This window comes from Geotrypetes seraphini, chromosome 6, assembly GCF_902459505.1.
Source record: "Geotrypetes seraphini chromosome 6, aGeoSer1.1, whole genome shotgun sequence".
Taxonomy (NCBI): Eukaryota; Metazoa; Chordata; class Amphibia; order Gymnophiona; family Dermophiidae; genus Geotrypetes; species Geotrypetes seraphini.
The window spans coordinates 49,606,212-49,629,334 of NC_047089.1; the positions used below are offsets into that span (position 1 = coordinate 49,606,212).

General features: G+C 45.4%; 1 protein-coding gene across 4 annotated transcripts in view; it reads right to left on the minus strand.

The window, feature by feature from the left end:
• Nucleotides 1-23,123, minus strand: part of KATNAL1 (katanin catalytic subunit A1 like 1) — a 96,571-nt gene that overhangs the window by 64,772 nt on the left and 8,676 nt on the right. For 2 of the 4 annotated variants that reach the window (XM_033948213.1, XM_033948214.1), the window contains one exon: nucleotides 5,613-5,790. In XM_033948213.1, the coding sequence (XP_033804104.1) occupies nucleotides 5,613-5,774 (162 nt within the window). In that variant the 5' untranslated portion in view covers nucleotides 5,775-5,790. Of the gene's footprint in view, nucleotides 1-5,612; nucleotides 5,792-10,379; nucleotides 10,410-23,123 lie in introns of those variants that run through there. The other 2 variants (XM_033948215.1, XM_033948216.1) reach the window with 2 other exon arrangements.

The following is a 23,123-nucleotide window of genomic DNA, read 5'->3' on the forward strand; positions in this document are numbered from 1 at the left end:
CTCTTTTTATAATACGCCCATCGCTCTTGTTGCCAAAGCTGATGGCATTCCCTGTTTCGTCCTAGATTTAGGGCTGTTAATGTTTTGGTAATTCTCATTGCACTTATGTTTCTTCCACCATTCCATCGGCAGCCAATGATTTTTTTCTATCATTGTCCTAAAGAATGCTTTATTTTTAGTCCCTTTGGTGAGGTTGCCTTCACCTTTAAGCAACAGTATACCTAGTGTGGAATGTCCTTCGGGCTATTCTACAAGTCATGCACTGCCCCTCATGGTCCTATTCTTATTTTGTACAACTTTTTGTGTTCCATAATTCAGGAGACCTATCCGATTGATAGTTTGTACCTTTTATAATGGTTGTCTGTGTGTGGTCACAAGGTGTCATGAAATAAACTGCACTGGTGTACATCTGAAGTGAAATACCTGGGTTTTGTCCTGTCTCATGGTCAAAGGAAAATCTGCACTTTCTGCATTGCTGCTATTTTGGGTCGGCCCCGCCCAGCTACCAAGAAAGACATGCTTACTTTTCTTGCTATGATTGGTCACTGCCGCCAATGGATCTCTGCTTGTTCCTTCTATGACCAGATTTTGAGACAGACCCTGGTTTCTGAAATGACTGCTCTTATCAGATGGACTTATGAAATGTTGGACATTTAAGATGTGCTTTGGTTTCTAGCTCAAGTTTGGGTTTTCCTGCTTATGCCCACATGTTTTATCTCTTTGTTTGGGACTATTGTAACACCATGAAGGGAGAACATGGCGGTAAATTACGCTCTGTTGCCTTTTTTTATAGTCACTCCTGTTCAAGAAAGCCCTGGCTGCTTGTGCTATGGTGGTAGAGATGGTTACTTTTCTGATCCTAGGTCACCCCATTACCCTTCATACTCTTCACGATGTTCAAGCCCTTCTTTTAAATGGGTTTTTGGGTTTTACGGGTGAACAGGATTCTCTTCCTCTCTTTTTTCACAGCTCCCTCTGAATTTGATGCCTGGCGTTTGGCAGGTGCCCAAAGCCGCCCTTTTGGACGGACTTTGGTGCAAAGAGGGGAAACCCTGGATACCAGCTGCTAGCTCTCCCTTATTCATTGCTCAATATCATGGTATTGGTTATCGTAGTGCTCGCTCGACATTTTAACTTCTTGCTAGTGATATTTTCATTCTTGACCTTTTGCTCCTTGATACAGAGATATATAGCTCAATAATTACAGCTGGCACGGTTGTGAATTGAAAATAAATTGGAAAATACAATTCCTTTCTATTGTTTTAGCTGAAATTAGGATGTTGCTAATTTAAAATGTTTTTTCCGGATTTATACATAGCCATCCCAGATCCATTTTGGCACAGATATTTCTAATGTTTTCCACGGGTCCTCTTTATCACTGCAGAGATAGAGACGCTCCAAAGAGACATTAGCTTTATGCCTTTTTCCAAATATGAGATGGTTATGATATACATTATTTGTTGTTTTGGTTTTTTTTATATCAATGTGTTTATTTGCAGTTAAATTCAGCCCTGCACACTTGACAGATGGAGTAATAGCTCCACGCTTAAAAACTTTATGTTTTGTCTGTGTCATGTCTACTTGTTTTAGTTTAGTGGGTACCCCAGGATACATAATATTGGCCATTTCTAGAGCTCTTTTTCCACTTCTTACTAGCCTAACTGCGCAATGTTCTTTTACTTATAGCTTTTATATTCTGAATATAGTTTAGTTAGGGGTTATAAGAAAAAGCTTTATTTTATGCAGCGTTTATTTCGTGGTGTTCCCTACATATGATCCATTCAATATACATTTCTGAATACATTCAGTACATCAGTATGGTCTCTCTGAAGTGCATAATAGTTATATGCAGCACGATAAAAACATATCCTTTTGGATTGTTCAATTAAGAACCTTAAGTAAGTGAGTATTGTCGCTCTTTTGCCATGGCTATGCTAAGTGAATGAATTGGTATTGTTACATGTTGCCACATTCAGTACAGGCAACATGGTTTCTCTTGTTTTCTATCTCTTATTTGGATCACATTGGAGTACAGCTGCTGAATGATATTTGGAATGCTTTTCAAGCATTTCTTTTCAAGTATCTCTTTCTGTATGCACAGACATCTGGCTGCTCTCCCTTTGAGATTCTCACGAGATGACCTTTCCCCGCCCCATGGGTAGATTTTCCCTTGATACAGGAGGAATACGTCCAAAAGCTAATTGAAATATTAGGGCTTGTTCAAAGAAACGTGTCTTGCACTTCTCCTTTCTCTCCACAGATTCCTACCCATTTTTTCCAGCCTGGTGATTATCCAGCAGCTTTCCAAGGATCGGAAGCAGACGGATTTCCCCTTTGGCCTTCCCACTACTGTGATCGCTGTGACCAGGCCCGCTGCACTCACTGAGGAGTTTCCTGTTTGGATCCACGCAAGTCGCTTGAAGAGGGTTAACCTAAAACCCCAGAAGCAAGTCTTCCCTGCGCAGATTTCACCTCCTCCAGTGGAACAACATAATGATCTCATTGCAGCATTCTACCAACTTTATCATTCTCTTACTGGCACTGCTGCTGCTAGTTTTTCTCCCTGTATGAATCCTTTTCACTGGGTCTACAGGGATGATGTGTTCTGGGTCCACGACACTTTCTGCCCATACCCATCTGTAAATGACACTCCTGCTGTAAACAGCACCCCCGACACCTCTTTGCGAACGACGTCAAGCTGGACTACTCCCTCGCAAAGGCTGTCCTTCAATTGGAATCCAGAAAAGACCGATAGTATGCTACCCTTTGGTATAATTCCAGCAGTGTGCAAGTTGCCACCTTCTCCTTTGAGTATTGTGACATTGTGGACTGTTCATCAATTGATATCCCAAGGCTGTGCCATTGGTCCTCAGAGATTCCTAAAACTAAGGACATATATATATATGTTACTAACTTACGTTGGGGGGATAAGTGTGCATTCTGGGGAGTGGTAGGGTGGAATATTAATACTGACTGGGCTTATAAACTAGAAAATACCCTGAAAAACAGTGGACCAAAATGGTAAATCACTGCTTACTTGTATGACCCTTCATAAGGTTGGACACTGTTATAGGAAAAGTGTTCCTGCACAAATTATTAAGCTTTCTCTTACTATTGACAACCCTAGACCTACTGATGAAGGTATGTACATTATGGACATGTGGTTTAAGGGTGGGTCTAGCTATCATCAGTTTTCTTACGGGATCTATCTACCTCCACTCATCCTCTCCCGCCATTTTGTGGGGGCCCCAAAAAAATACTAACCCACTGGCCCCTACATTCAATAAACTTACTGACATGATGGCTATTGCCAATCCCACTTTTGAAGATACTGTGGCTGTTGAGGTAGGGTTTTCAGAACCTAACCTTTGGTTAGAATGGATGAAATTCACTGCTGATCAACATAATAAGAGTAATTGTTACATATGTGCTCAAGCTAGACCCCATCTAGGAACCGTACCTCTGGACCTCCCTCCTGGTATCCAACCATGCTTTTCTGGGTTATTTACCAATATCTCCTCTAATTTTACTTATCCCCTTTGTGCACTGTAGTGTTCTAAATACCCTTTGTTGCCAGGACAACAAAAGCTTGATATTGCCGTTACCATCTATAAGGGCAATTACACATGTCATGTTTCTAATCTGACACAGGGTAGTTTTGTAGGTAATTTACCCCCAGGTTATTGTTCTGTCTTGGCTCATAGGTATGCCCCATTGTTGCTGCATCAGATTTGATATTTACTGGCTTTATGGAGACTTTTGGCTCCCTGTTAAGCTACCCAGCCAGTGGATAGGCCAGTGCACTTTAGTTAAGGTTACCATGCTTCTGCATATTCTTTCTGAAAGGCATCCTTCCTATTCACATGGTTTTTCCTTTTATTTGTCTTGATATAAATCTGATCACATGTATACATAGATGCTATAGGGGTCCCAAGTGGGGTCCCAGATGAATTTAAGGCCCGAGCTCAGGTTAAGGCTGGGTTTGAGTTCCTTATTCCCTTTATTACTATTAATAAGAATGTTGATCGGATTAGTTAAAATTATTATAATCAGCAACGCTTTGTGAACTATTCTAGGAACGCCTTGCAAGGTATTACTGATCAATTAGGCTCCACTTCTCAGATGGTTCTCAAAATCATATGGCCCTAGATATGATTTTAGCTGAGAATTCTGTTAAATTCTCCTCAGTATTTTATGCTGTTGTACTTTTCTTTCTGACAATATAGGTCCTCCTATGGACATTCAGAAATTAGCAGACCTCTTTGCTGAGTTCAAATGTAACTCTGATTTATCTAATTTTTGGGATCAGCACTTTAGTTGAATGCATAATCTCTTATTATTTGCACTCTTGTCTTGACTGCTCATGTACTGTGTTATTCGTACTACAGCTCCTAAAAAGACCCCTCCTTGAGAGACATACCTAGAGTATCACTCCCTTCCAGCTCATGCTGTGTATTTGTGACGTCATTTACATGGCGTAAGAGGGGATTTGAAGGGACACGTATCAGAACTTTAGTAAGTGTCCTTAGGCATATGTTGTTTAAAGATGCAAAGGTAGGCCCTGTTTATCTTTCCCTTCTTTGAAGATGGTATAAGGACATCTATGTTTGTCTTTCTTTCTTTGACATGAATGTTTAAACAGAGTTGTAGTGAAGTGAATTCAATTGTTTTGTTAAGCCGTATTTACAGACAGCTTTAGTTAAGAAGCTCTGCTGGTCAAGGCTTTTTCTTACCTTTTGGACTTCAATCTCTAGATAGGAAAAATGCTGATGTGTTTAAAGTTTCATGTGACCTTACGTCACATGCCATCACATGCTGGCAAACCTGATTCGTATAAATATGTGAAACTCATAATAAAAGACGGACATATTTGAAAGATGGTTTCTGGTCTTTAAGATGTGTCCCCAGGTACCTGACTTGCAAATGACAGAGACAGAGAAAGTATGGGGCAGGAATTGGGACCTGAATCCTTTTCAACTACCACCTGCTCAAGAGGAGGTGGTAGCGGCTAGCGCGGCCGGCAAATTAGCGCTCACTATTACACGCGTTAAACCGCTAACGCGGCTTCGTAAAAGGAGCCCATAAATTGTGAGAATGTAATTCATTAAACAGTGAAGGGAATGCTAATTAAAGAACAATATATTTCATTAGAATATAAAAGAGCCCTACTCAAAAAATAACTTAATGTTCCTAATAAGTGCAGTTGATGTCAAACACTTTAGTTTTTTACATCTGAAATTACAATAAATTACGGACAAACAACTAAATAGATTTATACAAAATTATACATTTAGGGCTCCTTTTATCAAGCCGCGCTAGCGGTTTAACACGCGTAATAGCGAGCGCTAGCCACTACCGCCTCCTCTTGAGCAGGCGGTAGTTTTTGGCCAGCGCAGGAGTTAACGCGCGATGAAAAGTCGCACGCGTTAACCCCGCTAGCGCGGCTTGATAAAAGGAGCCCTTAGACCGCCTTTTATCAAGCTGCATTAGGGTTGGTTTTTTTTTTTTTAATCACCGGTGGAAAAACCCCCTAACACAGCTTGATAAAATAGGGCCTTAATTAACGAAGAGGAAAGCTCTAAAATCTCCAGCTACATATTATGTTATCATACCTGTTGCCATTTGCTCCTTACAACAAGATCTCGGACTGTCTGGCTGTGCCTTTGAATCTGTTGGATTACACCCTGATAATAAACCATAGATGAGTCATAGTTCCCAAGAAGAGCATATTCTCGCCCTTTTTTCGCATTATCACAAATCTCAGTCAAGTTCATGGTGGCCCCTCACAACGCTAGGAAAAAATATTTGCTCTTAAGTAAGACTGTAACAGAGAAACATTTTCAGAAATTTCAACAATACAGAAAACCTTCCAACTGTGGAAGAAACTATATACAGTAAAACCTTGGATTGCAAGTAACTTGGTTTACAAGTGTTTTGCAAGACAAGCAAAACATTTGGTTCAATTTGAACTTGATATACAAGCAATCTCTTGCAATACAAGTACCTACAGTATACACACATCACAACTGAGCCGATGGTTCTTCTCTCTCTGACACTGCAAGAGTGTAGCAACTATTCTAAACGAGCAAAGTCTTGCTATACAAGTACATATAGTATACACGTGTCACATCATCACAACTGAGCCAATGGCTCTTCTCTCTCTGACACTGCAAGAGTGTAGCGACTATTCTAAACGAGCAAAGTCTTAATATACAAGTACATATAGTAAACACGTGTCACATCATCACAACTAAGCCGATGGTTCTTCTCTCTCTGACACTGCAAGAGTATATAGTGACTGTTCTAAATTAGCGGTCTTGCAATACAAGTACGTAAAGTATTTTGTATTAAAGTTTTTGGGTTGTGGAACGAATCAGTCTGAGTTTCCATTATTTCCTATGGGGAAATTTGCTTTGATATACGAGTGCTTTGGATTACAAGCGTGCTGCTGGAACAAATTATGCTCACAAACCAAGGTTTTACTGTAACCCTTTTTGAAGCAGCATCCTGAGAAATCTTTCCCATGTAAATTTAACCCACTCTGTGTAATGAAAAATCACTCAATACTTTGGTGATGAGTACTATATAAAAGTACTTAACACTTCTCCCTCCCTATTCGCGGGGATTAGGGGCAGAGCCGGCCCGCGAATAGGGAAAATTCACGAATAACTTCTGGGCTGGCTCTGACCAACCCCCAGACTTACCTGGTGGTCTAACGGTGATGTGGGGCAGGAGCGATCTTCCTGCACTCCTGCCCCTTGCAGAGCCATGCTGCAATTTCCCTTGGTCTCACGAGACTACAACAGGGAGTTCCTGTTGTAGTCTCGTGAGACCAAGGGAACTCACAGCACGGCTCTGCACGGGGCAGGAATGTAGGAAGATCACTCCTGCCCCGCCACGTCACCTCTAGACCACCAGGTAAGGTCCGTGCTCCTGGGGCAGCTGCTCGCCTCCTTTGCCTCTGCTTCCGATGGCCACCCTCCGCCTCCCTCCTTGCCCCGATCCAAGTCCCGAGGCCTTTTTTTTAATGCGGGCTGACAACGAACATCTCTCCCGGGAGGGGGGGGGGGCCTGAGGAAAAAAACCGCGAATAATCGAAACTGCGAACAATGAAACCGCGAATAGGGAGGGGGAAGTGTACATCAAATTTTCCCTTGAAAAAGACATGAAACTCTGGTCCATGTTGCCCTTTTAAGTTATCCAACCGACTTAAACTTTTACCCATGGCCACTAAGGGACCCTTTTACAAAAGCTGTGGTAGCATTGCTGCCACGGTAAATTCACCAAAGCCCACTCAATTCCTATGGGCTTCAGGGCATGTACTGCAGCAACATCGCTACTGAGGCTTTGTAAAAGACTCCCTAAATTTACTACTCAAAAATAAATTATAAAAATATACTTTCAGGAAAGTGAATGAAAACTATACCCCCTTCCCCCTTCATGAAATTGCGTTAGGCTTTTTTAATCGCCAGCTGCGGTGGTAAAAGCACCGATGCTCATAGACTTCCTATGAGCACTGGAGCTAACATCGCCACGGCCAGTGATATAAAAAAGCCTAATGCGGCTTCATAAAAGGAGGTCATAATTTGTAATACAACAATCATGCATTCTGTAGAGGTTTTCTAGAGTACTAATGTTAACCTTAAGAGTCATCCATATTTCTTTACTTTTGTTCATGTGGAGGACCTTTTACTAAAGATTGGCATGCTAACACATATTAGAGCACTATAAATGCTGTGCATTTTATTTTTTACCTGTGGGCCATGTGGCACCTACAGCATGCTAATGTCTATTAGCATGTTAAGCTTTAGTACAAGAGCTCTTTGGTAACTTCAGTAATAAAGGGAAAAATTAAGAATTTACAAGCTCTGACAGCAGGAACAGCTGAGATATTCAAAATACAGCACATACTGTACATTAGCCTTGAGAAGACAAATTCAGAGTACTGACACCCTCCCTTGCACAAAGAAAATCATTAAATTTAACACCCCCTCCCCCCAAATTATCACACAGAAATAAGGTCATCATTGCTGTAAAGCTAGCAGCCAGGGCAAGAATTCAAGGATTGAAAACCAAGAAATCTTGTCTTCTTTTCTATGTCGCTCTTAATAAATCTGGAAAAATATATATCTGTGATTTCATAAACAATTTATTTGTTTAAAGTGTAACTGAAGAACAATATTATGGTTAGATTCCAGGGTAAACGTGACCAACAGAGGGTTTTTTTCTGTCACTACTTCCAATGACGACTCCGGAAGTCAGTCAAATCCAATGAGTCTTGTTCCCCAGTAGATGGCAAATCAAGGCAATTTCCTGATTCAATGACAATTAGCAACCAGGAATCTGATGTTACATTAGTCCAATAAAGTTAAAAAAAAAATAAATAAAAGCGGCCTGATTCTAACACAAGGGTAATGTTTTCGACACAGAACTTTATTTAAATGCAAAGCACCTGCCTCAGGAGACACAGTTGAAAGATAATACATATACATAACTAAACTAAACCTTAAGCTTATATACTGCATCATTTACATATCCAAACATAATAAATATGTAAATAAAAGTAAAAGTAATTAATAAAACACAAATCAATTACATGAATAAATAAGATAATACTACTTAGCAACATACCAGCAAACAAGTATAAATTCAAACCTAAGTTATGTGATAAATAATTAAAAATATATGGTACAAATTAACAGAATGTGCCACCTAGAGACATTTGATGGGACCATTCCCATTCACAAACTTATACAAGTTTTTTCAAGCACTGCCCACTAAAGATAACAAAACAAAGAATCCAGTAAATATGCATATATATGAATATGATTTAAAAAATCTTTGCAGGCAGTACATACATTAATTAAAATTAGTCTAATAGACCGGCATATATAGCAATATGAATATGGAGAAAGCATATGGAAATAAGAGCAAATGCAGAAGTGCTTCTTAAAATTCAAAACTTTAAATTTAAAATGCCATACCTCAAGGCACATATAGCATAGAAACATGTTGGCAAATAACAGCCAAATGGCCCATCCAGTCTGCCCATCCTCAGTAATCATGATCTTTTCCTCTCTCTAAGAGATCCCACATTCCTATTCATGCCTTCTTGAATTCAGACACAGTCTCCGTCTCCTACACTTCCTCCGGGAGACTGTTCCACATATCTACCCCATGAGCATTACAAAATGGCACATAGGAGAGTGAAATACCATATTTATAGGCAATGTGAATGGAAAATGTAGAAACAGAGAAACATGATGGCAGATAAAGGCCAAATGGCCCATCCAGTCTTCCTATCTACAGCATCCACTATTTCCTCCTCTCCCACGTGCCTGTTCCATGCTTTCTTGAATTCAGACACAGTCTTTGTCTCTACAGTAAGGCTATATTCCATGCAACTACCACACTTTCTGTAAAAGGGTTCCAAATCAAGGTGCACAAATTCAAGAGCTCCTAACATTTAAAATTACAATAAGGTAAACAAATTGAAAGAAAAAAAAAACTATGGCATAAGTGTAAAATGCTACCTATATATAGTAAAACTTTGGTTTGCGAGCATAATTCGTTCTGGAAGCATGCTTGTAATCCAAAGCACTCGTATATCAAAGCGAATTTCCCCATAGGAAATAATGGAAAATCAGGATTCGTCCCACAACCCAAAAACTTTAATACAAAATACTGTACTGTTATGCATGCTTGTGTCACGCTTATATTGTTCTCAGTTGCGATGCTTGTGCTGCGTTCAGCTGCACTCGGCGATGCGTTCAGCGATGCAACGCACGTATATTGTGCATGCTTATGTCGCACTTATATTGTGCTCAGTTGTGATATTTGTGGTGCGTTCAGCTGCGCTCAGCGATGCGACATGCATATGTTACGCATACTTGTACCGTGGCATGCATCGACGTGCTCGTATATTACAAGACAACACTCGTTGATGAAGTTAAAATTTTATTAAACGTTTTGCTTGTCTTGCAAAACACTCGCACACCAAGTTACTGACGATCCAAGGTTTTACTGTATGGCTTAAAAAAAAAAAAGGAAGGCGATGGAGAGAACATGCCAGCATTTTGGATAAATAGCAGAAATGGCAGCTGAACACAGGGAATAGAAAAACACATAAAATGCTAAGTATCCATCGCATTAAAATAGCCAATATTTACACAAGTTATATAACATATGGCAAAACTACAGATATACAGTACAAGATGAATAAAGTGAGTACTGTGGTGGTAAGAAATATAAGTATGCTAGCAGAAAAAGCAAAACAGTCAACAAAATGTGAAAGTGAACAACACAGACAAAGAGCATGATAAGTGTTAAAGACACAAACATATAAAATAGTTGCACTAATATTAATACAAAAACAATACTTGCAAACAGCAGGAACATAATCAGTGTAGAAAAAATCTCAGCGTCCGAAAGAAAGGTAACTATAACAACAAAACCAAGCTTCAATTGTAAAAAGGCACAGCCTCTCTCTGGCAAAGAACTTGAGCCAATCAAATGTGACAGACAATGTTCCCAAAGCTAAGCCTCATTTTGGTATAAAAGAGTCAAGCCTCATTCTGGCAGTAATGTTACCAAAACAAAACTATTTAAGTCAAGGAAAAGCCTTTTAATACAAAAAGGGATAAAATGAAAAATAAGGACATAAACTAATAATCTCTTATCTGAAGTTATGGAAATCTCAACATGCTAATGAAAAACTTCTATTGTCCATTTATAACATATGCTCAGAGACCCAGAGCTCGTCTGAGAATAAAATCCCCGTTGAAGGACTCACCACCCAATCATCGCATATGTGGAAAAAAGGTTTTGTTTTTTTGTTTTTTTACACAGTAAATTTGTCTTTCAATCATGAAATTAATCAAAATAATGAAGCACTTATCTTAAAGAGTCATTTTGAAAGGGTGATTCGTTTTTTTGATTAATTTCATGATTGAAAGACAAATTCACTGTTTAAAAAAAAGAAAAAAACAAAAACTTTCAGTACAGGGACCATCAGAATAGAATGACTTACTTCTACTATGTATAACATTCAAGATATATTAACATTTTGCAAATGCATCAAGACATTTTATCCATTAGCGTATCAATAGTGACCTGTTTTGTGTGTAAATTGTATTATCCTTTGCTGTTTTTATTAGTGTGTGTTTTAAAGTGTTTAAGCACTTAGAATTGTTTTTATAAGCGCATTACAAATAAAGCACAGTTACTTACCGTAACAGGTGTTATCCAGGGACAGCAGGCATATATTCTCACATGTGGGTGACGTCATCTACGGAGCCCCGGCGCGGACAGCTTTTCAAGCAAACTTGATTGAAGTTTCAAGTTTGCACACTGCACCACGCATGTGCATGCCTTCTCGCCCACTAGAGGGCGCATCCCACCTCGTGGTCCTCAGTTCCATAACTAGCAAGGAAGCCATCCCCGGGGAGGCGGGCGGGTTGTGAGAATATATGCCTGCTGTCCCTGGATAACACCTGTTACGGTAAGTAACTGTGCTTTATCCCAGGACAAGCAGGCATGATATTCTCACATGTGGGTGACCTCCAAGCCAACCAAAAAAGGGCAGGTGGGAGGATGGCAATTTAGGAAAACAGATTTTGCAAAACTGACTGGCCAAACCGGCCGTCACTCCTGGATAAAGTGTCCAGACAGTAATGAGAGGTGAATGTATGAACCGAAGACCAAGTGGCAGCCTTACATATGTCCTCCATCGGAGTGGATCGGAGGAAAGCTATCGAAGCTGCCATCGCTCGGACCTTGTGCCCCGTGACTCGACCCGGGGGAGGAAGGCCAGCCTGAGCATAGCAAAAGGAAATGCAAGCAGCCAACCAGTTAGACAGAGTGCGCTTGGAAACTGGGTGCCCTAATCGATTGGGATCGAAGGACAAAAACAATTGAGGGACCTTCCGATGAGACCTGGTGCGTTGAAGGTAATACGCCAACGCCCTCTTACAGTCAAGCGTGTGAAGCGCCGCCTCGCCAGGATGGGAGTGGGGCTTGGGGAAGAACACAGGAAGGACAATGGACTGATTGAGGTGGAAATCAGAAACAACCTTAGGGACAAACTTAGGATGGGTGCGGAGAACCACCTTGTCATGATGGAAGACGGTGAAAGGGGGATCCGCAACCAAGGCTTGCAACTCCCCAATCCGCCTAGCGGAGGTGAGGGCAATCAGAAACACCACCTTCCAAGTCAGAAATTTCAAGAGGGACTTGTTGAGTGGTTCAAAAGGGGGTTTCATCAGTTGAGCTAAAACCACATTCAAATTCCACACGACAGAGGGAGGCTTAAGAGGGGGACAAACCCTGAGTAACCCTTTCATGAAGCGTGTCACCAAGGGATGGAGTGACAGAGGGCGTCCATCCAGATGTTGGTGGAAAGCAGAAATCGCACTAAGATGAACACGCACCGAAGTGGTTTTCAAGCCAGAGCGCGACAAATGGAATAAATAGTCCAAAACCGAGGATACCGGAACCGATACCGGATCCAGGTGAAAAGACGAGCACCAGGTGGAAAACCTGGTCCATTTCTGCGAATAGCAAAGCCTCGTCGAGATCTTGCGGGAGGCTTCCAACACCTCCCTCACCGATTGAGACAGGTCCGGAGGAGTCAGGGAACAAGAAACCAAGCTGTCAGGTGCAATGACTGCAGATTGGGATGTAACATGGATCCTTGACTCTGAGACAGCAGAGAAGGAAAGACAGGCAGAGGAAGAGGCTCCCTGGCACTGAGCTGAAGTAGCAGGGAGAACCAGTGCTGACGCGGCCACCGAGGTGCTATGAGAATCATCGTGGCCGTGGACGATTTTAGATGTACTAACGTTCGCATGATCAGAGGGAAAGGAGGGAATGCATACAGGAACCTCCCTTCCCAATCGAGGAGGAAGGCATCCGCTTCCAGACGATCCCGCGAGTACATCCGAGAACAATACAGTGGTAGTTTGTGTGTCTCCGGAGAGGCAAACAGATCCACCTGTGGCGTTCCCCAGCGAGCGAAAACCTCGCGCAGAACTGCTGAGTGTAGAGTCCACTCGTGCGGTTGCAGAAGTCGACTGAGTTTGTCCGCCAGACAATTCAGTTCTCCTTGGATGTAGACCGCCCGGAGGAAGATGTTCCGGGAGACCGACCACTCCCAAAGGCGAAGAGCCTCGGAACAGAGGGGCCAAGACCCCGTTCCCCCCTGCTTGTTCACATAGTACATTGCCACCTGATTGTCCGTGCGGACGAGGACCACCTGGTCCTGCAATATGTGAACGAAGGCTCGAAGTGCTAGGAAGATGGCCCGCAGCTCTAGCACGTTGATATGACACCGACGGTCTTCTGCCGACCACAGGCCCTGCGTGCGAAGACCGTCGAGGTGGGCTCCCCACGCGTACTCCGAGGAGTCCGTGGTCAGGACCTTGCAAAAAGGAGGAGTGCGAAACAGTAGCCCCATGGACAGATTTGAAGAGTCTGTCCACCAACGCAGCGATTTCCGCAAAAGCGGAGTCACCGAAATGAGGCGAGACACCGGATCGCACTCCTGACGCCACTGGGACGCGAGGGTCCACTGAGGGATCCTCAGATGTAGCCTCGCAAACGGTGTGACGTGTACCGTCGAGGCCATATGGCCGAGCAGCATCATCATGCGCTTGGCCGACACCATCGATAGTTGAGAGACCTGGCGGCCCATCCGTACCAAGGCTTCCAACCGCTGGGTCGGAAGGTAGGAGCGCAGGCGCACCGTGTCCAGCACCGCACCTATGAATTGAAGAGACTGAGCCGGCCTCAACTGAGACTTTGGAAAGTTTATCTCGAACCCGAGAGTTTGCAGGAAGGCAATAGACTGTCGGGTCGCTGAGATAACCCCCCTCCCTGGTCGGGGCTTTGATGAGCCAATCGTCCAGGTAAGGGAACACATGGAGTCCACGAGACCTCAGGGCTGCCGCAACCACCACCATGCACTTCGTGAATACTCGTGGGGACGCGGCCAGGCCGAAGGGCAGTACCCTGTACTGGAGGTGGAGGTCCCCCACCTGGAATCGTAAAAATCTTCGGCAGGCGGGGTGCACCGGAACATGGGTATATGCTTCCTTCAAGTCGAGGGAGCACATCCAGTCCCCTTCCTCCAAGAGAGGATACAAAACCGGGAGAGATAGCATTCGAAACTTCTCCCGGACCAGGAATTTGTTGAGCTTCCTGAGGTCCAGTATGGGGCGCAGGTCCCCGGTCTTTTTTGGGACCAAAAAGTAACGGGAGTAAAACCCCGTACCCCACTGGTCCTTGGGGACCGGCTCGACCGCCCGAAGCTTCAAGAGGGCTTTGGCTTCGGTCAGAAGGGTCGGTAGCTGCGAACGGTTGCAAGGGACTAAACTTGGGGGACTGTCCGGCGGCGAGGACACAAAGTTGAGCGAGTAGCCCTCGGAGACGATCCGGAGCACCCAAGCGTCTGAGGTAATCCCGGTCCATGCCTCCCGGAAGGACCGAAGACGCCCCCCGATAGGAAGGGGTTCCTGTGAAAGTGCGGAGGGGAACCCGCCCCGTCCGCTCAGCCCGTCAAAAGGAAGGCGCGGGCTTAGAAGGGCCCTGCGCCGGGGCTTGGGTTTGTCCCCCTCTGCCTCGCTGAGACGGACGTCTCGGAGGCGGTCTCGAGAAAGCCGGGGTCGACTTCTGAGGGTATCGGCGCGGCGGAGGCCGGAAAGGTTTCTGCGACGGGGGCCTAGGTTTGGGGCGGACCAGGGATGCTAAAGAGCGCTCCTGCTCCAACAACCGCTTGGTCGCCGCATCCAATGACTCGTCAAATAACTCGGACCCCACACAAGGCAAGTCTGCAAGACGTTCCTGCAGGTTTGGGTCCATGTCGAGGGTGCGAAGCCAGGCCAAGCGGCGCATGGCCACTGCGAAGGCCGACACCCTCGAAACCAGCTCAAAGGCGTCGTACACTGCATGGAATAGGTACAACCGCAATTGAGACAGGTTGGACATAAACTTATCGAATCCTGCTCTTTGGGAGTCCGGTAACGAGTTTCGATATTGAGGAAGGTCCTTCACCATACCACGCAAATAGGAGGAAAAGGTGAAGGCGTAATTTAGAACCCTGGTGGCCATCAGGGAATTTGAATAGAGGCGACGGCCAAACTTGTCCAGGGTCAGCCCCTCCCTGCCGGGTGGAACCGCCGCAGAAACCCGTGAGGGCTGTGATTTTTTAAGAGCAGACTCCACCAGAAGAGACTGGTGGGAGAGCTGCGCCTTATCGAACCCTTTAGGGGGAATCGTCCTATACTTCGATTCCATTTTTGAAGGCACAGACGTGACTGTAAGAGGGTTTGACAAGTTCTTCAGCCAGGTCTGCAGAAGGACACTGTTGAGAGGGAGTCTAGGCACCTCTCTAGGAGGAGTGGGAAGGTCCTGTTCCTCCAAAAATTCTTTGGAATACCGAGAACCTACCATCAGGTCAATCCCCAGGGCTTGGGCCATGTCCTGAACAAAGGATGAAAATGAGGACGGCCTAGCCTGGGGAGACGGGGTTCTCGACCGCCCCACCGAGGAGAGGGGGGAGGCCTCATGAGAATAATGAGGATCCCTAACAGATCCCGAATCCCAGGATCCCCTCTCCAGGGCCCTCGAGGGGGAAGGGGAAATTATCCTCCTCGCAGAACCCTTGGGCGAGGACCCCGGGGTCCGTGGGACACTCTCCCATTTCCTCGGCGAGGCGGCACGGGAAGACTTCCCACGAGGTGAGCGGAGGAGCCTCGGGTTGTCGAGGCGCAACTCCGACACCTGCAGCGCCTCGCCCCCGAACGACGAGGAACGATCGCGCCGAGGCGAGCCTCGGGGCCGCTTATACTTCCTCGATCGGCGCCTCGTCCGAGGTCGCGTCGAGGGCGAGGCGTCCCGGGAAGACCCGGAGGAAGAGGAGGAAAGACGGCGCACTCTGCGCAACTTTTCTTTGGGCCTTACACTCCGCTCAGGAGGTTCCCCCGAGGTCGAGGTCAGGGGCGGGGCCGAGACCGAGGTGAACGGGGCCACAGCACCCGAGACCGAGGTCGCCGAGGCCGGGGCTCCCGAGGTCGAGGGAGCCGAGGCTGGGGCCTCCGAGACCGAAGGCGCCCCGGCCGAGGTCGAGGCCGCCGGAACCGCAGCACGTTGCAACACTTCCAGGGCTCCCGACAGCTCCGATGAGATCAGGGCTCGGAGGAGATCCTGGAAGGCCGGAATCCCCACGAAGGTGGGGAGTTCCGAGTCCGGGGCACACTCCCTGGAGGGCGACCTCGGTCTCGAGTATTCCCTCGGGGTGTGCGAAGTCGAGGTCCGTTGCGGGGCCGGGGTCGACCCACCCGCCTTGGCCTGACTCGAGGATGGCTTCTTTGCTGAAGGGGATGGAACAGAGGACTTACCCGAAGCTGGCTTCGCTGACGACGCCTTCGAAGACGAGGGCCGAGGCGAAGCCGAGGCCCCCGAGGACGCCGAGGCCGAGGTCAAGGCCGGGGCCGAAGCCGAGGCCGACGTCGAGGCCTTAGGCGGCGCGTCGACGGCGAACAATTCAGCTATTCTGGCCTTACGGCGACGGAGGGCCCTGTTTTGGAAAGTAGCACAGCGATCACACGACGCTGTCGGATGTTCGGGCCCAAGACAGACAATGCACCACCGGTGAGGGTCAGTGATGGAAAGTAACCTCTCACACCGGCTGCACTTTTTGAATCCCGTAACAGGACGGGACATCCACGAAGAAAAAGAAGAAGGCCGGGAACGACCGACGTCCCGCGGCCACGGCTTCCGGGAGCCCCCGGAGCCCAACGAAAAACAAAATAAATTTTTTTTTTTTTTTTTTTTTAAAGAAAAGAACAGAAAACAAAGCAGCACCGCGAACTAATTCGATGAAAGAACAAACTAAACGCGGCAGCTAGAAGGCAAAACACTGGAGTTCAGATCCACAGGGCTTTCTTGCTCCACGGAAAAAATTGAACTGAGGACCACGAGGTGGGATGCGCCCTCTAGTGGGCGAGAAGGCATGCACATGCGTGGTGCAGTGTGCAAACTTGAAACTTCAATCAAGTTTGCTTGAAAAGCTGTCCGCGCCGGGGCTCCGTAGATGACGTCACCCACATGTGAGAATATCATGCCTGCTTGTCCTGGGATAAATTAAATATATGCACAAATAAACAGTGGTGGTGTTTAAAAAAAAAGGAAGGGGAAGTATACACACACTATCCCTTTTAAAAAAGTGATGTAACATATGAGCAAGTTAGTGAAGGTAATTTTATAACAAGTTTCCTATCTGCTCCCACTTCATCAGGAGTAAAATATCAATTCTATGAAGACTTGAACAGCATTCTTATTACAGTACCTGCTACTGAACATCTATTGGTGTCTTTAAGGAATTCAACTACAAGAGTTGATATACTGTAGTTAGTGATGATAAATGATTATCTTGCTTAGTAAGGATAAGTCTTTTTGTATCATTTCATTTTGCTTTTAATAATGCATATTGTGACAGACAAGGGGCCTGTCATGTAAGGCAGAAGCCACAGGAGGGAGCTCAAGGACTAGAGATACCTGATACAGGAGTGGTATATGCCCAGAAGCCACTGTGGGGAGCTCTGTGGTGTTTCCAGGAATAGAACCAGCTAAGACCAGGCTTGTGTTCAGTGAGAACTACACTTCCCAGGAGGTGTTGGGGCAAAGTGTTAGTTCTTTATGATCTTGGGGAAGTAGGGTGAAAACCTAGACTGGAATCTTCTGGGGAAGAAAGGGGAAAGGAGATAAGAGCCTTCCAGAAAGGGAAGAGTTCAAAAGAACCCTGAGTCAGCCAGGGGTGGGTTCCTGGGTGGATCTATTCCAGAACCATCCAAAACCTTGGATGGTTGGATAAAAGCAGGTGGACTTGATGAGAGGGAGGGAGCCCATAGATCAGGGGTGTCAAAGTCCCTCCTCGAGGCCACAATCCAGTTGGGTTTTCAGGATTTCCCCAATGAATAAGCATGAGGTCTATTAGCATACAATGAAAACAGCGCATGTAAATAGATCTCATGCATATTCATTGGGGAAATCCTAAAAACCCGACTGGATTGTGGCCCTTGAGGAGGGACTTTGACACCCCTGCCATAGATGAAGAAAGAAGTAAAGCCTGCCTGGAATAGAGAAAGTAGTTCTATTGATATCTAGTTTGCAAGCAGCTTGTAAGTCTTGGCAGAAATGGGACCTAGATAATTTGGGTTAAAGGACTGCTTTGTTACAAAGAAGTACCTGCCAGCCAAGACAAATGCTAGCAGAGGAGGGCACTGGTGAAAGCAGCAGCCCTTTTTTTGTGACATGATTGATATAAAAGAGTAAAGGGCAGGAGTAAAAGCCCAGTAATGTTAGATTAAATGTTTCCCTTTGATTATCAGCCTGGGGAGGAGGATGACATGAGAAGTAAAATTGGTGAAAAGAGTTAGGACTAGATGAACTAAAGAGGATCGGAAAGATCATTTGGGTCTCTCCAATCTGATTTTTTGGCTGATTCAAAAAGAGCTATTGATGCACTAAATTTGACTAAAAGTTTTTTTCATGCAAATGATTCATGTGGAGGTTCGTCATAATCCTTGACTGATCGATATGATCCCTGACTGAACGATATGAGAGCGACTCTCACAAATGTGCAGAGCCAGTAGGGAAAGCCCAAACAGCTGAGAGGAAAGGGAAGCCCTGAAAGCAGCCTCCTGCCACTTAACTGTTCGGAGCAGGAAACCTTTTTTTTAATGGGCACAGATACTATGCATGTTACACACAAACAATATCTGCCCCATTTTATTTTTTAAAAAGCATCCATACCACCTCCAATGACTGCCCTCCCAACGAACCAGCACCGTGAACTGACCTCCCCCCGCATGGCAGTGAAAACGGAAGGAAAAATGCCCATTTCCTCCAGCCATGCCAAACCCATCCCCACGAACGAAAACTGGCAGGAGGGAAGCCCACTCCATGCTGCCAATTGAGGCCTCCCCAAACCCCAGACACCCCCCCCCAATACCTTTTCGTGTTGAAAGGAGAAGGAAGCATGGTCCCTCCACCTTCAAAGTCTGCCGATCCTAAGGCCTTCCCTCCTTGGTGCATCATTGATGCACAGGGAGGGGCCTAAGGCCCTGATTGGCTCAGATGCCTCAGGCTCCTCCATCCGTTTCCATGATGCATGGCTAAATTTGGCTTCCAGAACCTCTCTCCCACATTTTCCTATGTCATTGGTACCTACATGTACCAAAACAGCTGGCTCCTCTCCAGCACTATCTAAAATTCTATTAAGTGACACGTAAGGTCTGTCACCTTCGCACCAGCAGGCAAGTGACCAGACGATCCTCACGTCCAGCAACCACCCAGCTATCTACATGCCTAATGATCGAATCACCAACTACAACAGCTGTCCTACTCTTCCCTCCTGGGCAGAAGCCCCTGGAGATACATCCTCGGCGTGAGAGGATATTGCATTCCCTGGTGGGCAGGTCCTTGATACAGGATTATTTTCTTTTTCTTTTAAATAATTTTTATTAGAAAAGCAGCTAAAACCATAACAAGGAATCATAGGCTACAGCACAACAGTATGAGTGAACAAAGAACAACAAAACAAGCAGTCCCAGGAGGGCAGCAGTAAACAGGATTATTTTCTACTTCATCAGTGTGATGCTCTCCTTCTAGGAGACCTTTCTCCTCCAAGGCAGCATAGGGGCTACTAGACTGAAGGTGGGACTTCTCTACAACACCCCTGTAGGTCTCCTCCTGCCGATTTTCTTTTACAGGGGGGTTGTTTTCACATGGCAGAAGGGAGTGGGCATCCATCCTCACAATTTTCTTTTGCGGGGGGAGCTTTGGAATGGCAGAAAGAATTGGGCATCCCTCCAGGTAATTTTTTTTCACGGTGAGGGGAGAGGAGAGGGGGAGTTTGCATGTCAGGAGGAAATGGGCCTTCCTCCTGCCGTTTTCACTGTGGGGGGGAATCGGTTTGCTGTGCCGTTTCGTCAGGGGAGGGGCATCATCGGCGGGGGGTGCTTTTTTATTTCGCTCTTTCCAACCCCCTCCTCCCCTGTGGGTGCTTAGCTCTCTTTCCTTCTAACCCTCTATGGGTGCTTCTTTCTCTCTCTTTTTCCATCCCCCTTCCTCCCCTTAGGTGCTTCTCTCTTGGTCTCTCCTTCCAACAACACCACCAAGGAAAAATTATGTTCTTACCAGTTAATTTTCTTTCCTTTAGAACCAGCAGATGAATCCAGAGACCAATGGGATAACACACATCTACCAGCAGACGGAGATAGAGAAACTGATTAACAGGTGGTCCTATTGGCTGGCACTCCTCCTGTATCTTCAGTATAGTTCCTTGCCCAAGCATCCGTAACCATCAATAGGCATAGCATGTAAAAAACTTCTTTCCCATAACAAATCTCAAAAGGCAATAATACAGAATACAACCATCAATAATAACAAACTTTGAAAATTGCAAAAGAAAAAACCGACAGACAATATCCAGAAAGGGTGGGGCTCTGGATTCATCTGTGTCTAAAGGAAAGAAAATTAACTGGTAAGAACATAATTTTTCCTTCCTTAGCAACACCAGCAGATAAATCCAGAGACCAATGGGATGTAGCAAAGCAATCCTCAATCTGGGTGGGAAGCAAACGCCGCCTCCCCAACAACCGAAGCACTAAACGCATCCACTGCATGCGCCCCTACATCTAACCGGTAATGCTGAGATAAAGCACTCTTGGAAGACCAAGTAGCCGCGAGACAAAACTCCTCCAAGGAAAAAACCTCTGGACCGAGTCCAAGAAGTCATCACTCTGGCGGAATGGTCATGAAGTTCTTTCGCCAACCGCTTCCCTGCCATCAAGCAAGCGTAAATAATGTCCTCCTGGACCCATCGAGTGATGGAAGCTTTGGACGCCGCCATACGTTTGAGGCGTCCCTTGAAGAATACAAAAAGGTGATCTAAACAACTAAAAGTCGTTAGAAACCTAGCTCGCGGAGAACGCTACGCACTTTCAAAAAATGCAGTGAAGAAAAGCACGTCTCCCCATTTCTCCTCCCAGGAAGAAGGAAGGAAAAGTGAGAGTGTCATAAAAGAAAGGAAGACCCTCCTTAGAAAGAAATTGTGGTACCGTCCGAACTGACATCCCAGATTTTGTAAATCAGAAATAGGAATCCCCGCTGAACAAGGCCTGCAACTCAGAAAACCGCCGAGCTGAAGCCATGGCCACAAGAAACCCCATGTTCAACGGCACAGCCCTTTAGAGTCTCAAAAGACAAGGATGAAATGAAGCCTTCGGTAAACTGCGAAGAAGTACCTTAAGACTGTACTCCAGACAGGGCTTTCTAAGAGGCGTAAGAATATACCGTACTCCGTTTAGGAACTGAACTACATGAAGCTGAGAAGTAAGCGAAGAGCAATATACCTAGCCCTTGTAACAAGCTAAGAATGGCACAATGGCACTTGAAGCTGAAGGGAAATGAATGCTAAGCCCTTGGCAATATACTTGTGCCAAAAAAGAACTCTGGAAGGGTGCAAATGTTGAGAAGTATTCAAGAAAGGAAAAACCTCCAAAAGGAAGCAGAAGCCACAGGTGAAGACATCTGTATCGCCTGGATAAGAGAAGAAACAACCTGCTTCGCATAACCCTTACATGTCAGCCATGACTTTTCAAAAGCTAGGTCGTAATACCAAAGTAGTACGAATATCCATGTTGATCGGACCCTAGGTGAGCAAATCTGGAGACACCAAGAAACTTAACAGTCCGGCTGTCGAAAGACTCATTAGATCCGCATAGCAAGGATGGCGCAGCCAATCCAGAGATTCTACAAATACTGTGCCCTGAAAGCGAGGTTGAGATGGCAAATCCAAGCCATCATCAGCCATGGGAAAACACTGAAAAAAGAGAAACCAGAGGTAAGAAAGAAACCACGCTGCTACCCACTCTGACTCCCACTCCCTGTGCCCAAAGAAGCTAGGAAGCTTAGAATTTTGAGATAAGGCCATGAGGTCTAGTTCCAGGAGATCTCACTTCTATAAAAGAGATTTTGGCCTGAGCCAAAATTCTCAATATCCAAGATGTAGAAGATTTCACTATTACTAACATTTACACTTTCTAGAGCGTACATAGCGCTGTACACTGTAACATACAATAAATGGGCCATGCTCAGATTTCGGGGAGATAAAGTCTATCCAAACTTTTCCTGACCCATAAAATGACCTGCCAACAGAAGAGGAAGATGAGGGTCCACCCATTGAAGTGGAACCATAACTTTACCCGCCAACTGAGTACATCACCTACTGCCCAGGCTGCAGAGAAATACCCCTATCATAATACTAACTGAAAAGACCTTCAGCGTCATTCCGGAAGAATGGTCTGAAGCTCCAGAAAGGTAAACTGACCATGCTCCAGAGTAGAAGAATGAACAAGTACTGAGTCGCCTCTTAAGACCAGACTCCTAGAGCTGAGGATGGAAGGCACCGAGCCCCCCAACCCGACAGCCCAGGAGTTTGGTGACCATGAGCTAGTCCAGCAAAGACCGAGGCATGCCTTTGAAAAGAGAAATCTCGCTGAGCCATCAAATCATACAGAGCGATGCTTGAGGAGCCTACCAAATAATTGGAGCCCTGAGATACAGGAACAAAAGCGACTGCTGTAGCGTTATAATGGGAAAGCAAGACGAAGTTCCCAGTGAAGTCAGCAACATGGATCCTAGAACCTGTACAGAATCCCATACTCTTCGTCATGGTGACTGAATTAGAATGCAAATCTGAGACTGTGACCCATCACCCTAGTTTCTGGGAAGAAACACATTTCTCTCCTATATAAATAAAAATATCTCCCCGATATACCTATAAATAGTACAGGAGAAAACAGCGCCTTAATAAAATATCCATTCCTTAAATGTACGTTGACTGAACCCACAGTACTAAGATTCCCAAACAGAACCTGAAGTTCAGACAGTAAAAAACACATACATACTCACAAGCTTGTTGTTAGGGCCGGTTGAAGCCAGTAAGAGCTGGTTGTGCAGCACTAACGGGGCAGAATGTAGCAACTGTGGTCTCCCTTTTTTTTTTTTTAAACAGAGAAGGGAAAGAAGAAAAAATCGAGACCCAGTCAGACCCTCTAGCA